Source organism: Diuraphis noxia, unplaced genomic scaffold (assembly GCF_037042655.1).
Source record: "Diuraphis noxia isolate RWA-SAM2 unplaced genomic scaffold, SU_Dnox_SAM2 contig0003, whole genome shotgun sequence".
In the NCBI taxonomy this organism is placed as follows: domain Eukaryota; kingdom Metazoa; phylum Arthropoda; class Insecta; order Hemiptera; family Aphididae; genus Diuraphis; species Diuraphis noxia.
In genome coordinates this window covers 81,634,482-81,649,137 of record NW_028301713.1, presented here as the reverse complement: position 1 = coordinate 81,649,137, position 14,656 = coordinate 81,634,482, and the positions used below count along the sequence as shown (strand labels likewise).

The 14,656-nt window shown below is 32.7% G+C and overlaps 1 protein-coding gene across 4 annotated transcripts in view; it reads right to left on the bottom strand.

The window, feature by feature from the left end:
- Nucleotides 1–564: 564 nt before the first annotated feature.
- Nucleotides 565–14,656, bottom strand: part of raskol (Ras GTPase-activating protein raskol) — a 143,157-nt gene continuing 129,065 nt past the window's right edge. For all 4 annotated transcript variants that reach the window (XM_089224904.1, XM_089224902.1, XM_089224905.1 and 1 more), the window contains 14 exons: nucleotides 9,946–10,043; nucleotides 6,525–6,619; nucleotides 5,401–5,640; nucleotides 5,222–5,323; nucleotides 4,596–4,780; nucleotides 4,347–4,513; nucleotides 3,842–4,263; nucleotides 3,626–3,774; nucleotides 3,394–3,560; nucleotides 2,973–3,268; nucleotides 2,146–2,894; nucleotides 1,921–2,078; nucleotides 1,716–1,861; nucleotides 565–1,652 (listed from right to left, as the gene is read on the bottom strand). In XM_089224904.1, coding sequence (XP_089081030.1) covers nucleotides 1,397–1,652; nucleotides 1,716–1,861; nucleotides 1,921–2,078; nucleotides 2,146–2,894; nucleotides 2,973–3,268; nucleotides 3,394–3,560; nucleotides 3,626–3,774; nucleotides 3,842–4,263; nucleotides 4,347–4,513; nucleotides 4,596–4,780; nucleotides 5,222–5,323; nucleotides 5,401–5,640; nucleotides 6,525–6,619; nucleotides 9,946–10,043 — 3,230 coding nt within the window. In that variant the 3' untranslated portion in view covers nucleotides 565–1,396. The remainder of the gene's footprint in view (nucleotides 1,653–1,715; nucleotides 1,862–1,920; nucleotides 2,079–2,145; nucleotides 2,895–2,972; nucleotides 3,269–3,393; nucleotides 3,561–3,625; nucleotides 3,775–3,841; nucleotides 4,264–4,346; nucleotides 4,514–4,595; nucleotides 4,781–5,221; nucleotides 5,324–5,400; nucleotides 5,641–6,524; nucleotides 6,620–9,945; nucleotides 10,044–14,656) is intronic.

Here is a 14,656-nt window from a genome sequence, read left to right as displayed (position 1 = left end):
ATTCATACTTTTTTAGGTCATCATCAATTTCCGAGCCCTATAGTTATTAGTTTAATACTATTGGTACAAAATAATAACTCTACTCATTTGACAATCAAAAACGTCTGTAGTTACTTTTCGGTTGTCGGTTATCTATTCTTACTTAATCTCTTAGGTATGTGATAATTTAATTTTACTGAAACAATTTACAAGGTTCTAATTGTAATATCGTGCAGCTTATTATAACATAAGTATTAATTCAAAAAATAATGCGTGTTTAGGTAATTTATTCATGTCTAACTTCTACTTAAAATAAGATATTAAAATTAAAATGCATAAACATGCTAAAAATACCAATTAAATTTCCACGGACCACAATTTGTATAAAAAAATAGCAAATTCATTTTTGTATTAAAGTTTGTTGTTTAGAAACAAATTTATATCCTAATTTATTTGAATATTCTATACCTAGCCATAATAAATGAATATACAAATGCAATCAGTTCCAAATCATGTTCATAAAGAAATCGGAATAACTATCTGAAATGCTTAGAACATATAGGAAAATAAATGAGAAAACTCAAATTTTAAAGGTCACCAAAATGTATAATTCATCAGTCCTTTAAGAATTAATACAATGATTTGTCAGTAATAATCTTTGGTACAAAACTTATTCTCAAGAAAACACGAAAAAAATAAAACCAAAATCATGACATATTTTGTTTTAAGTTTGATACACCCAAATCAATATTGAAAAATAAATAAAAATAAAAAATTCAACAACATAACTCTAACAGAATGTAAAAAAAAAAAAATAATAATTAATAAATAATAATAATCATAGATTAACACACTAAAATAATAATATTAAACACTACCAGTTTGTTAAATTAAACATACTCCTTAAGTAATATAAACTGAAAACTTTATAAGGAACATTTAGCAGCTAACTTAATGATCATAATGCGCTTAAAATCTAAAAACTTATCATCGTTAAAGAAAATAATAATAATAAAAAGAAAACAAAGATTCATGAAAGAGGAAAAATACATCTGTGTTAAAAACTTAAAATTAAGTTTTGATAAATTCGCATAAACCACCAAGTTTAAAATAATATTAAATTTGTTAATTATTATTTTACATTAAAAAAAATATATGAATGTATAACTATGTAAGAACACATTAAAATTAATAATACTTGATAATGATTTGAAATTAGTAATTTAATTAAGTTTATTTTGCATCAAACGCATGTATTTAATAATGCAGCGACCTATCCAATGTGGTAAACTTAGTTCGAAAAAAATTGTGTTTGAAACTTTGAACCTATTTCAGAGAAAATATTTAAATATTCTTTTTTTTAGATAAAATACTATCTGTCTATCTTTAAATACAGAATATGACAAAAGGACAGTTTTTAGCAAGATGAGCTCTTGAGTTCACCAAGTTCGGCAAGCAGTCTATGGTTGATATTGGGACTTGGACTATTAGTTTTTCCATTGGTGATTTGGTACCGTTCTTTTAGCTGGCTTAAAGCATTCAACAATCGGTTGTTAGCTGCGTCTAATGCAGCAATCTGGTGTTCTTGGGCCTCAATCACACGCTGCTTGTGAGTTAGTGTGTCAGACATTTTACGCTGCTCACGTCTCAGTTCATCTTCCACAGACATCAATCTAAAAAATAACATTTTAATTTGTTGTTTAATCCATTAGACACAAATACACAATGATACTAACCTAGCTATTATGTTTTTCATATTATCTGGTTCATTGTCTATAATTTCTGGTGAATCTGGTTCTGATTCCAATTGCTGTTCGGCCTGTTCTAATTTTAATTTAAGTATTTGCACATTGGTTTGAAGACGTTCAATCTCTTTCTGGTACTAAATTTAAATCGTTTATATGAGTAAAATATATTTAATTATAACACTAATTTATTTACGCTTATCTGATCGATGGAGCGATTAGTTTTCAATTTGTTGGCAATATTTTGATTTCTTGTGTCTTCGTCCTCAGAAGAGTCTTCAGACATTCCACGACTAGAATCAATGGACACACGCCTTCTTAAAGGCATTTCAGCAGGACACACTTTTTTAACATCTGTATAGAACATTTAAAAAATTAACAATCAATAAAATCACCATTAATATAAATGAGCATGACATACCACTAGGTAAACATTTAGGATTAGGGCTGACTCCGTTGACTTTGCTTGGAGACCATTTCCAAGCTAATGATCTGGCCATACCACCTCCATTACACTGTGGATTAGTTCTTGGAGCTCGATGGGGAGGTAGGAATCTTGGCGCCACTTGAGCTACTTTATCATTAACCGGAGTATTCTCATCTTCAGAAGAGCTACATGACCGTGGTCGCTGTTTTCTTTGGTGATGATGATGGTGATGGTGATGGTGATGATGTTGATATACAGGATTGACAAATGCCAGAGGAGGCAAAGCAGCATTGCCATTAGCCATTGGCGGTTTGCTATTGTTATTGGTCAAATCGACAGGACTTGAGCTCTGACTATATGCTGCAAAACTCTGATAACCAGAAGATGCTACATTTGATAATGTGGATATGGACATTTGGCTTCCCTTTTGCTGTGGGTCGATTTCAACATCAGAACTGTGACCATTATTATGATTGATATGATGATGAGGAGTGAATCCATTGTACGTGGTAACTGGTTCATCAAATTTTAGCTTGGGACAAAGTTGTAAATTAGGAGAACCTGGGTTAGACGAGAAAAATGCATTGCGGGGTAGAGTTGACGCACGAGTCGTATTGGTCATAGGACGTTTTTCACACAACAATGTAGAACTTCCAACCAAATTATTTGTGCTGTTTAAAGATGACCCTTGAGTTGACCCATACAAACGTTGAGCACCATCTTTCAAAGTTGGATCATTATATCTAAAATCAAATACAAATCAAATATTATTATTGTTAAATTCAAATTATATTAATCAATTTGCTCCACATCCTACACACCTAAAAATGTTTTGATGTTGTACAGGCTGGTAAACATTATTCTGTTCATTAGATGGTTGATTTTCAATAAAACTTTTTAATGGTGTTCGAACTCCAGCGGGCTGAGCAAGTGCTAATTGTATTCTTTCTAGTATCATGTGCAACTTTTCTACTTCCTGAAGACGTACAGGGGATATTTTTTCCACACATTCCATCAACAATGTATGAAGTATGCTCAATTGTTTTGCAAGGTCGATATGTCCATCAAACTCAGTTGAGTGGTCTTGTGGAGTTGAAAAACCATTTGGAACAGGGGTCTGCAAATGTGATGAGAAAGTTTATAAATAATTGATACAATATAAAAATATGTAAACATATTTCTTTTAAATAATAAAATTATCAATAATGAGCTTATATGATTGAGATTTAAATTGAGACTAACAGATATAATTTTCAAGAAAGATTTCATTGAAGCTGCTTCACGTTCCAGAAAATCGTTCATAAACTCCATAAAATTTTCTTTTCCTTGAAATCGTGTGAAATTAGCCAAGGTTTGCAGTGTTTTTGCTACCAATGTCAAATTTCTTGCTGCTTTTTCATTAGGATATTCTATGAATGATACAAAAATTCATTTAAATAAATGTTATCTAAATATATGAATATAAATAACTCACCATGCGTAATGTTGAACAGGCTAGGAGACAAAATGGCTGGGCACAAAAATCTCAAAAAAATACACGCTGAAATTAAATTGTCACTAATATCGTGACGACCAGAGCCATTCATACGTTCACGAAACCTTGTGAAACACTCCCGAAGTTCACTAAAACAAAATCAAAACTTAAAATGAAACAATACATGTGGTTATAAAAATATAAATAATCTCATACAATGGAAATGACGTATGGGAAGAGAGTATACGATTCCATGTGGTTTCAACGGCATTCCTTAAATTGGCTTGCTGTTTGGCCAAATTTGACGCACTACCCGCTTTTAAAGGATCCACTTCGCAATCGAAACCAGTTTGCATGACATTTGATACAAGTTCACTCAGAGTCTCATGTAAATATTTTTCTCCAGTTAACTTCAAGTATGCTTCCATTGCCTTAGTGGCTAACGAATTCCCCCTAAATGTCAGACGATCATCTTCAACCTTTTCAATATCCATCATTACAATGTCAGACAGGAACTCCTTAGCTAGGTTCTCCTTTTGCATGACGTGCACCAGAGCCGTGGCGATATCTTCTTTGGCCTTGACGCCAACAACAGGTTCCAAGATTTCACAAATAGTTTTGTAGTCCGTTCTCAAATACTATAACAATAAGATTTTGTGATTAAAGTTTGATTGGACACTCAGGGCAAGGTGATTTAATAATAAAAATTAATAAAAATCACCTGTAAGAATTCTTGATAGATTTGTACGGGAAGTATGTCTACACTCTGAAAACGGCATTTCACTCTTAAGGACGGAGGGTCTTTGAGGGTTTTCTCTGTGGTCACCGGGTACCACTTCTCGGTAAGGAATCTGGATGTGACATCTTGTACCGGAATGCTTACAGTGCCTAAGAGTACAGTAAAAAAAACTCTCAACTAGGATATTTCTAAAAAATGTTAAACAAATAAACTAATATATTACGCCCATACCGACTAAGAAGCTCTTATCCTTTTTCTTCTTTCGCTCGCCTTCTCGATACAAATGCACATTTATGACATTAACTTGTGGTAGACTAGTGAAATCGAAATGTTCTCCCCAAAAACAGAGCTCGGATTTCTGTTTTGATGATGTTCGTGCAAACAGTGTTTTATCCAGACATAGTTCACAAAAATACCTGTGAGGGCCATCAATATTAATAATAATAATATAATCATTATAAATAATGTTTAAAATAATATCGATAATATGAAATATTGAACAATTTGTTTTATTTATTTAAAAATATTTTAAATCTATGTAAAAGGAGTATTATTGTAAATAATAAACGGATGATCAATATTCGATATTAATTATATGCATACGAGTCCATTGAAATTTGAAATGTTTAGAAAAATATGAGAGCAAAGTTAAAATATTATGGGATGTGAAAACCTATTATACTGGTTAAACAAAAATACTTTAATAAGTATACCTCAGAAATAATTTCGACATATGTATATTAAAAATCATTTAGTTTTGTAGAACTGTAACTTTTTTTTTAATCAAAATCAATAAAATTAAAACAGACATAATCACAGTGTGCAGTAATTTGTAGGTTAAATATACGATCTCTTACCTTTTTTTGTTAGCCAACCCTTTGGCTTCTAGAATCCATATTTTCAACGCATTTTCTGTGCGGCGTATGTGCTCCTGGTCGGGTTGTACGGATTTCCTCAAACTGTGCAGAAAACCGATGTGAATATGTTATTGCAATGACAATCAAACGAGTATTTGAAAATGTTCAATAAAACATACCTGTACACCCATTTGTCGCGTTCTTCAGCTGTGCGGCACGAAAAGTACCTTGTGTTACCCGCAGGCAATGTCACCTGGAAACAGTTTTCCCGGCCCAGCACGGACGGATGTAGTGGTTTGATTTCTACACCGCCGCTGCTCAGGTCCAACGATTGCATGATGCTCTGTGACTGGCCAGACAGAAGCGATTCGTGAGAACGGGACGTCCTCAGCCTAGGACCACTGCTCGGGCTAACGTTTCTGTGTTGAAAAAAAAAAAATCATAAAATTGTAATTTTTCGTTATTATTTTTTAGTCCCGAAATCTGGTGATGTACTAGCCATCTCTTCAAAATATTATTACAAACATAAGACTATGGTACCTATCTTACTGCGAACGTGCTCCCTCATTCCCTCTCCCACCATCTCTATAAAAACTTATGTTTATTTAATTGATATTTTTCAAAACGAATACTAGTGACTCGTAGCTACAATTTACATGTAAATATGTTTATTTATTTTTAAACTCGTAATACAAAGATTGATACAACCGATTCATTTTAAAATAATTTTAAAGTTTAACCGAAATATATTATTCAAGAAGACTAATTTAAAAGTTAGGACGTTAGTCAGGTAAGGAATAATATAATTCATAATATTAAACACTGAAAGGGGAAAGGTGTAGAATTCTAAAAAAATTCTATTATCAAATAGATGCATCACCCATTTATAACGTGAGGCATTGCACATCATTGCGTCAAACAGATATCAAGCAGTCACACAGAATGGTGTCTTTAGCCTTTGGTTAGAACAGTAGGACTATCACCCACCAGTGGCGGTCCTTGATCAATTCCAGGGGAGGAAATATTTTTCACATTAAATACAATAAGTACTCAAAAATAGAAGTCATAAAAAAATTTATTTCATGTAATAATTTTATATTTTAAATTTAACCAGGGGGGGGGGGCGTTCCACCCATCGCACGTTCAATAGGACCGCCACTGCCACCCACCCTATTACAACCTACAGGTAATATTGTCTTAACACCTGTTAGTGGGGTTTGGTGCCACTGGAAAGTGGTATTTTCAATGTACAATAAAATACATAGGTATTATAATTTATAATTATATTATTCATTTTTCTTACCCATCAGATTCCAGCGCTTTCTTTCGCTCCAACTTCGTGACACTCTTGGTCCGTTTTAGCGGATTTGACCTGAACGACCGTTTTGAAAAGAAATTCTGTTGATAAAAAACTAAATTGTTAGAGTATGTCAAGTAAATTTCGATTTACTATTATCGATGTAAATCACAAATATGTCTCGTATACAGCAATGTACAAGGGGGGAGATATTGAAAAACATTAATTTATAATATTATATTTGTTTTTAAATAAATACATTCACGTTTTATTGAAGAAAAAAAAACGTCAAAGGAAATGTTAGCACCCCACCACTATACCATTTTAAATGCATGTCATAGAAAACAAAATCATCTCGATCGATACAAGTAGGTAGGTATTATTAACCTAACACGCTCACTTATACAAAAATTGCAAACAAAAAATAATATTATGTCACACGACATTGTACAACCGCGTTTTTGGTTTACGACATCGTTCCTACCCATGCTCGAATGATAACAGTTATTTGTGTAGTTTGGAGTGAAAGTTTTAAATAAGGTATTTTTTCCCAAACGTGAAACTGTTTTTTTTTTATAATTGTATGTATACACCTTACATAAATACATAATACAATATAATATTGTATTACGCGCACGAAATACAATAAATCGAGCCACCATATCCTACAAGCATATAATACCCAAAATAACAGCAATCAGTGGGCGTAGTATGCTAGTTTGAAAACGCTTTTCATCCACGACCAACCCATCACATGGCTGACGGACAATACAGAGTAGTTTAGTGATAAAAAAACAATGCAACATTATGATATTTCGTCGAGTATATATGAAAGCGCTCGTTTCCCGGGAAGTCAATTCATTATATTATATATAGCACATTGCACATGAACAAATCGGTATAAAATAAACATTTTATAAAAATCTGAGCTATTTTTTCTCATTACGAATATGATACGCCCAGTACGTACGTAACGTATATTCAATACGTTATTTATTACACCTATAGTTTGCCTATTAACTATCTTACAATGTTAATACTAATTAAATACACACATCGCACACCTTATATAAAAGAAGCACCTACACAGATGCAGAGGCAGAACTAGGAATGTAAAACAGAAACTAAAGTCAACTCGACACGAAAAACCCAACTTTAACAGTCATATTTTTGAAAACTTTACATAAATTAAACACCTACTAGTAATTATTAAATAGTTACTATAAACATGTAAAAAAATGAGTTGTCGTGGGATATCCAGCAGATGTGAAACATCCAAGAAAGGACTAGGATAAAAATTCGGCCTGGAAAACCTGTACCTAAGCCGGCACTTATGAATAAAAATATACTCAAATTACATAACCAATTAATACATTAATCCTTTAGTTAATCCTTTAGAGGTACTAGTTACTTCATTGATTATGTCATCTGTGTCTATATTATAAAGTACTTATTTTTCGACGGAAATTAGCATAAACGCCTCTAGTTTGGATTCCGATAGTTTGCTCTTTAATGTGTTTTTAATAAATTTTAATGTCGAAAATGTTCACTCACATGCTACCTACGCAAAACGCAAATGGTATGAATCAATATTTATAGTGTATTTAAATAATTTTGTAAAATATATATGTACCTGAGTTGATGGCACTATGGCAGTGTTAAAATATATTTGTATGCCAATCCTAAATTACTAGAAGTCCATGATACACATGGTTTAAATTTATAATTATTATTATTAAAATCTATTATTCTATAGGGAAACGGGTTGAAATGTTTTTCATCATAAGCAACAATATACGATACTTTTCACATTCTTTTATAAACACAAAAAAAAATTATCAACATCAACATATTTCCAAGCTTACATTTACAATTTTTTAAATTGTATCTGTTTCCCATTCGAAATGACTATGAAAATAAAATGATTATTTTTGATATCCTTAAAATCAAATTTAATTTTAGATTGTTGAACAACCTAGCTTAGTCAAGATATTAAGTTTTTATCATTCATTATAAGACTAACATTTTTTCCCGAATTTTCCGGTCAGTGATCTATATATATATATATATAGAGAGAGAGAGAGAGAGGAAGGGAGAGAAATAGAGAGATAATTGCCTAAGAGGTGCTAATATTTTAACAACACGTTGAATCACAATGAATTTACAAAATTGCTGAAGGCGTCGTTTGAACACAATTGTATTATGTACCAAATTGGTACGTACCTATATAGTACCTACTGCGTGTAGTAAATATTAAATATATATTATGAAACCCAATTATATTAAGATCCATGTAACATGAATACACGTGTACCTAAGGCCTATACCGACCACTTATTAAATAGATAGATACATCTGCATTTCTGTAATTTCCTTATCATTTCTAACAAATCTAAAATCACTGTTAAGCATTACATTTCATTTCATGAGCTAGAATGATATTACTAGATAATTATGGACTTCGTGAAAGGAAAAAAAAATAGATAGAATAAAATTGTATGGATAGTTTAAAATTCATGCCTTCACGAAAATACGAAATTAAAATTTTATTGTAGTCACATATTATTATGATTTACATAAATATGTATTATATTTAATTTATTCATAATCACATGAAATTTTAAAAAACGCACACTGGTTACTTTTATTTGTTTTGGAATAATCGACAAACAATATTCATCTATTCCTGTTCGGCATCGTAAAGCACACCTTTCTTTCTTTATTTAATTTTTGAACGACGATGTGCGTATCCGACCAAGTGGATCTTTCTAATTTTCCCATAAAAATAATTATTACCTGGCCCGCAACTACCATAAAATACGTATTAATGTGTACGAGTACAAGCACACCGATCTTTTATAGTGCCTACACGTATGTTATAGCGGATGCGCGTACATCTTACGCTAGTTTGTTAGATGAGTCAATTTAGTTTTACGAGCTGAAACCCAAAGTCATCGTGTTGACATTAATTGCCCGTGTCTACCGCGTCATCGAAGTCCAATAATTTTCATACAAGAGAGACAATCTCTTTGAAGAATTTCTTCACTCTTTTTGAGATCAAAACGTCTACGTTGGACATACCTTACACAGAATATTATGTCCGCACGAGCCGTTATTCGAGCAGTAACACGGTACCCGACGAAACACATTAATTGTCGGTCGTTCCAATTTCATTACGAAAAACCAACACGTCCGACAAACGATCTAGGACGGATGATCAATATTATGGGTATGAGTATTACGACTATTACGATTTATACACGATGATGTACATATTATAGATAAATAGGTACCCCGAAAAGTGTACGTTTCGCATGGAATATATTAAATGAAACACATATAATATTATGGTACAGAACAATTATATTTACTAGTACATGGTAATTATTATTACGTTTTTTACCAAAATTATTTAACAATAACTCACTACAATTCTTGAGGGCGTGAGTTCCAGCGACCTGGTGTTGCCGAGCACTGGAGTCGTGGGAGCGCTTCCTCGGCGGCAGGCTTTTTCGTACGACGTGTCTGCAAAAACGATAAAAACAACGGTCAATATGATTATTTTTCTATTTTTATACTTTTACGTTTTAAACAAAAAATACACATAACAATAATAATCAAACGAACGAGTATGTCGGACGGCGTGTGACTGTATTATACTAGACTATACGGCGATATTCGTTTTTATTTACTATATTAATTTTGGTTACTCTGATACTCTGTACGAGTTTTCGGTATTTTAGGTACCTAGCATTAGTTTATTACGTGGACGGTAAGTATAACTGCAACGAGACGTTTTTGACCGAGCGACACACGACGACACGACACAACTGGCGGACGAGCGAAAGCCAAATGATGTATAGAAAGCGCGGATAGATGCGTGCTGAAATGAAAAAAAACTCTCCACGACAGATTGATCATGCAGAACGTTGTCGTCGTCGTAGGTAATAATTTCTCCTCTATACGGTCAACAAATAATATCCTATAAGGTATACACACTCTCACGCGCGACCACTTATATAAATATTCATATTTCAAAGAGGTAATAATATAAACGGTGTTATTATTATGGGTATGAGCTAAAGCGCTCAGGTGGAGATCCATTTACGGGTTTGTTTCGAGGGGTTTTAAGCCGGCGAATTTTTAATACCAACGAACAATTTTCCGTTATCATTAAAAACGATGATATAATAATTATTTAGCGCGAACCAATACCGTCCTCGGCGATCAAAAAATTGTAATGATATGATTACGTATACTTTATAACTAACGGGACATTTGAATTTTTTCGATCACTACAATTTAACATTTTATTTTTTTAAATCCATGTAGCCGATTCCAAGAATGAAAAACCCTATATTGTGATGAAAAAGTACTCTAATCATAGTTTTTCTATCAAAGGTTTTAGTCTTCACATTGTAAAATATTACATAATAATATACCTAATGGTGGCGATGGTCCACACACATTTTTCATGTTTCGTAAGCGCAACGATTGCGTACTCTATTTGTGTGCGCACAATATTCCTCTTTTAGGGCACGACTGTAACCTATGGAGGGACAGAATGGACAGATTGCGTCCGTTGTCGTTTCAGACTTCAGTTGTCACGTACGAGCCGGCAGCGCGCAACGGGTAATTCGTCCGTATTTCATTTTTTTTTCAGTGTTGCGGGGGAGGGGTGTGGGTTAGGAATGATATACGATGAATTTTGATGATAATATATTATTATTATAACAAAATACAAAAGCGTCAACGAACTCTTGCGGTTCTTTTATTTTTTCCTACACGGCACTGTGTATATATTGTGTATCACATTGTATAGTGATAATACGCAGGACGACAACGTTTTTGTGTTGCGTTATCCAGTGACGGGCAGAGAGAGGCAGAGAGGGGAGAGACAATAATAATGATAGTAATAAGATACTAAGCAATTTTTATACATTCTCACGTTTGAAAAACATAACTTTGTATCATTATCGACAATGCCGAATGATCCACCATCGATTGGTTATTAAATTGTACAATATAAGTTTCACATAACGTGTTAGTGTGCCCTTCCCACAACTACTCCCCTGACAGATAGTTTGTAAGTGAGAAATGTCGACTCTCTTTACTAAACATATATATGTTTTTATATTGTATTCTCGGTTGAGCAATATATATTAATAATAATATTAATCACACTCGCGAGCACGTAATTCCGACGCCGATATAAAACAATCGACTTTATTCCGCGACGCGTATCGTTTTGGAAAACGGTCGTCGGCATGTACATGCTGGCAGCTGGCGACCCTCGGCTATCTGTGTTTGACGATATATACATATATACATATATATATATTATATACAATTTTTATAATGGTATTAATAAACATGTGCGTACATTAGTGTCCCGTAAGTGTATTATATTATTGCCAGTTGTAATGAAAAACACAACGACGTACATATTATTCCTAAAAAGAAACCATATAAATACAAGCTCATAGTAATATATATTTAACTAATATAGTATTTTTTTAGCGTGTGTTAATATTTAGACATCCAATTAGTATACATACCTGAATGGTTAAATATTTAACTTTATTAACATGGATTTATTTTGTCACCTTTTTTCCGAAGTAACCAAATATATACATAGGTATATTATATATATTATGGCCAACAAAAATTCGGAACGGAAAACGTTTTTTTTTTTTTTTTTTATGAGTTATTGTTATTATATAAATATGCTTATACCTATTATATAATTAACATGGATATATTATTATGTATACACGGTAAATTAGTTCGAACACTTGACACACAATGATATGATGATGTTATATATTACATACAAATAATATTATGCATTCAGCCATCATACCAATTGAACATTTTGTACACATCTATAAAATGTATTTTTTTGACATTTATTAACATGAGTTATGAATCATAATTAAATCATTTTTTAAGACAGTACAGCATGAAATCTTATTAAAATCACACACAATGTAATATATTATACAATTTAATGTACTTATGATGTGGAAATTATGTTTCGCGACTCATCACGTTATATTTATCTTCAACGATCAAAATATGCTTTTAAAAAACCGTTTTATACAAAATATGTATCATGTTGTGAACGCGAGTCGAAAACAACATCGAGGGGCGGAACCATATCGCGCGGTAAAGATTGGTGACAACAGACGTAACAGCTGATAGGAGTGGGGGGCAGGAAATAGACCTTGACTCTATAGTTTATTAACAATTAAAAAACCGACTAACCTTTCAACGTCTGAAATGCCGCTTCGATTAGATTTGTTTTAAACGATCAACGCTCACAATCGTGAACACTAGCGAGTACAAAGTTTTTGATGTTATGTGACTTAATATTGACGAAATGTAATTTAATGGCAAGTTGAAGAGTGCTAAGATGAAAAAAAGTAATGTTACGTCCGGTATTAATACGCGCGGGATTCGTTGGGCGTCGTCGTGTCCACGTACCTATTTATGATTTGTTTCATATTTATATTTTCTCGATGTTAAAAAGCACCACGTTCCATGGCGAGCAGACGAGCAGTAAACAAAGCCGGTGTAATGGTGTATTTAAAATAATATAGATTGTTATGTTTAAAATGTTTAAATACTAAATAGTCATCAGTACAAACGGTCTACATTATGTAATTAATATTGTTTAAGTACACATACAATCTATCAGAGAATTCAAACGAAATTGATCGTTCTTAATTATTATTATACCGAACACTCGGCCTCCAATTGTTTTGGACTCGACTGAGACTAAACGAGCACGTTGAAGTTCGTCGGATGTTTATTTGAGCGTCGATGTAACGAAAAATAAAAATAAATAAATTATGTGACCGCGATATTTCGTTTTCGACACCACCCGTTAATTTTAATTTTATGAGATTTCAGAGAACGAGTAATAATAATAATTATTATCATGTTTCAATGTAATATTTTATAATACTGTTTTTGGTATACTAAAAATTAAAATACAATAAATATGTATACGGTTAAATGGGTACTATTTACAGTACATCGAGTCTACACTATACGTCGCTTTGTTAGTGTAATTGCTCATAATTTTTCTCCGCGGCTAATCGCCTAATCCACTCCACTACTATTATAATATAAACGATATTTTTTTCGTTATTTCCGTTTTTTTTTTCTAGTATGTGTTGTTTATTGCACAATGTACTATAGACGTTTAATTGAACCTTAAAATGTCCATTACGCACATTTAACACGAGCATCACTGAAAATACAACCATTCGCGTTTCACGCATTGTTAACGTATTTAGAATAGACAAAAATACACTCGAACAAAACAGGTTTGTGAGATAAAAACGTTTTATTTGAACCCGTTTAGAGCTTATAGAAAAATTTTTAAATAATAATAATATTAAATTTATCAACTGGATTATCGATTAATACTATTGGCTATGGAATAAACAATGTTTTTTCAAAGTGCAGACCCTGCGAGACGCACGGTTTAATGGGTGGAGGGGGAGTGGAGTGTAAACCATTCGGATGAATACGAAAAATAATAATGTTTTTGTTATTATTTTGGCAGACCATTCTAAATCGTTCCACGCTGCAACTTTATCAAGTTTCGTATTTGTAACCTTATTTTTATCAACCGACATGTTTTTTAAAATAATTTTATTTATCTCCTCAATTATTATCGTTTTTATTAATTATGATTATTCATTTTAATATTTCGTCCTCTCCACCAGAACAAAAATCAGAGTAATCAGACGCGTCGAGACCGAATTACGGGGTACATACGATAATATTATCATGGTTCATGACGCATACAACAATAATAATATAAAATATCGGTATAATTATATTATTAATATATCCGAGGACAAGTCGAAAATCCCATTCTGATGTTGGAACAGGAAACAAGAGTTTCCTGGATTTCTACCGGATGGAACGGCGAGTGGTGGAAGAGAGAAAGAGAAGTGACCGGAGATCCTCTACATCGCGTTACGCTTTACGCAACAGCCAACGTTCCCCAATTGTATGCTGGTTGCGTGTTCACGGGATACGTCATGTCAAAAGAGTGCAAAAAGTAGCTGCAGTCGGTCGGAATAAACGGCTTGAAACGTTTTGGTTGAAATTATAAAAAC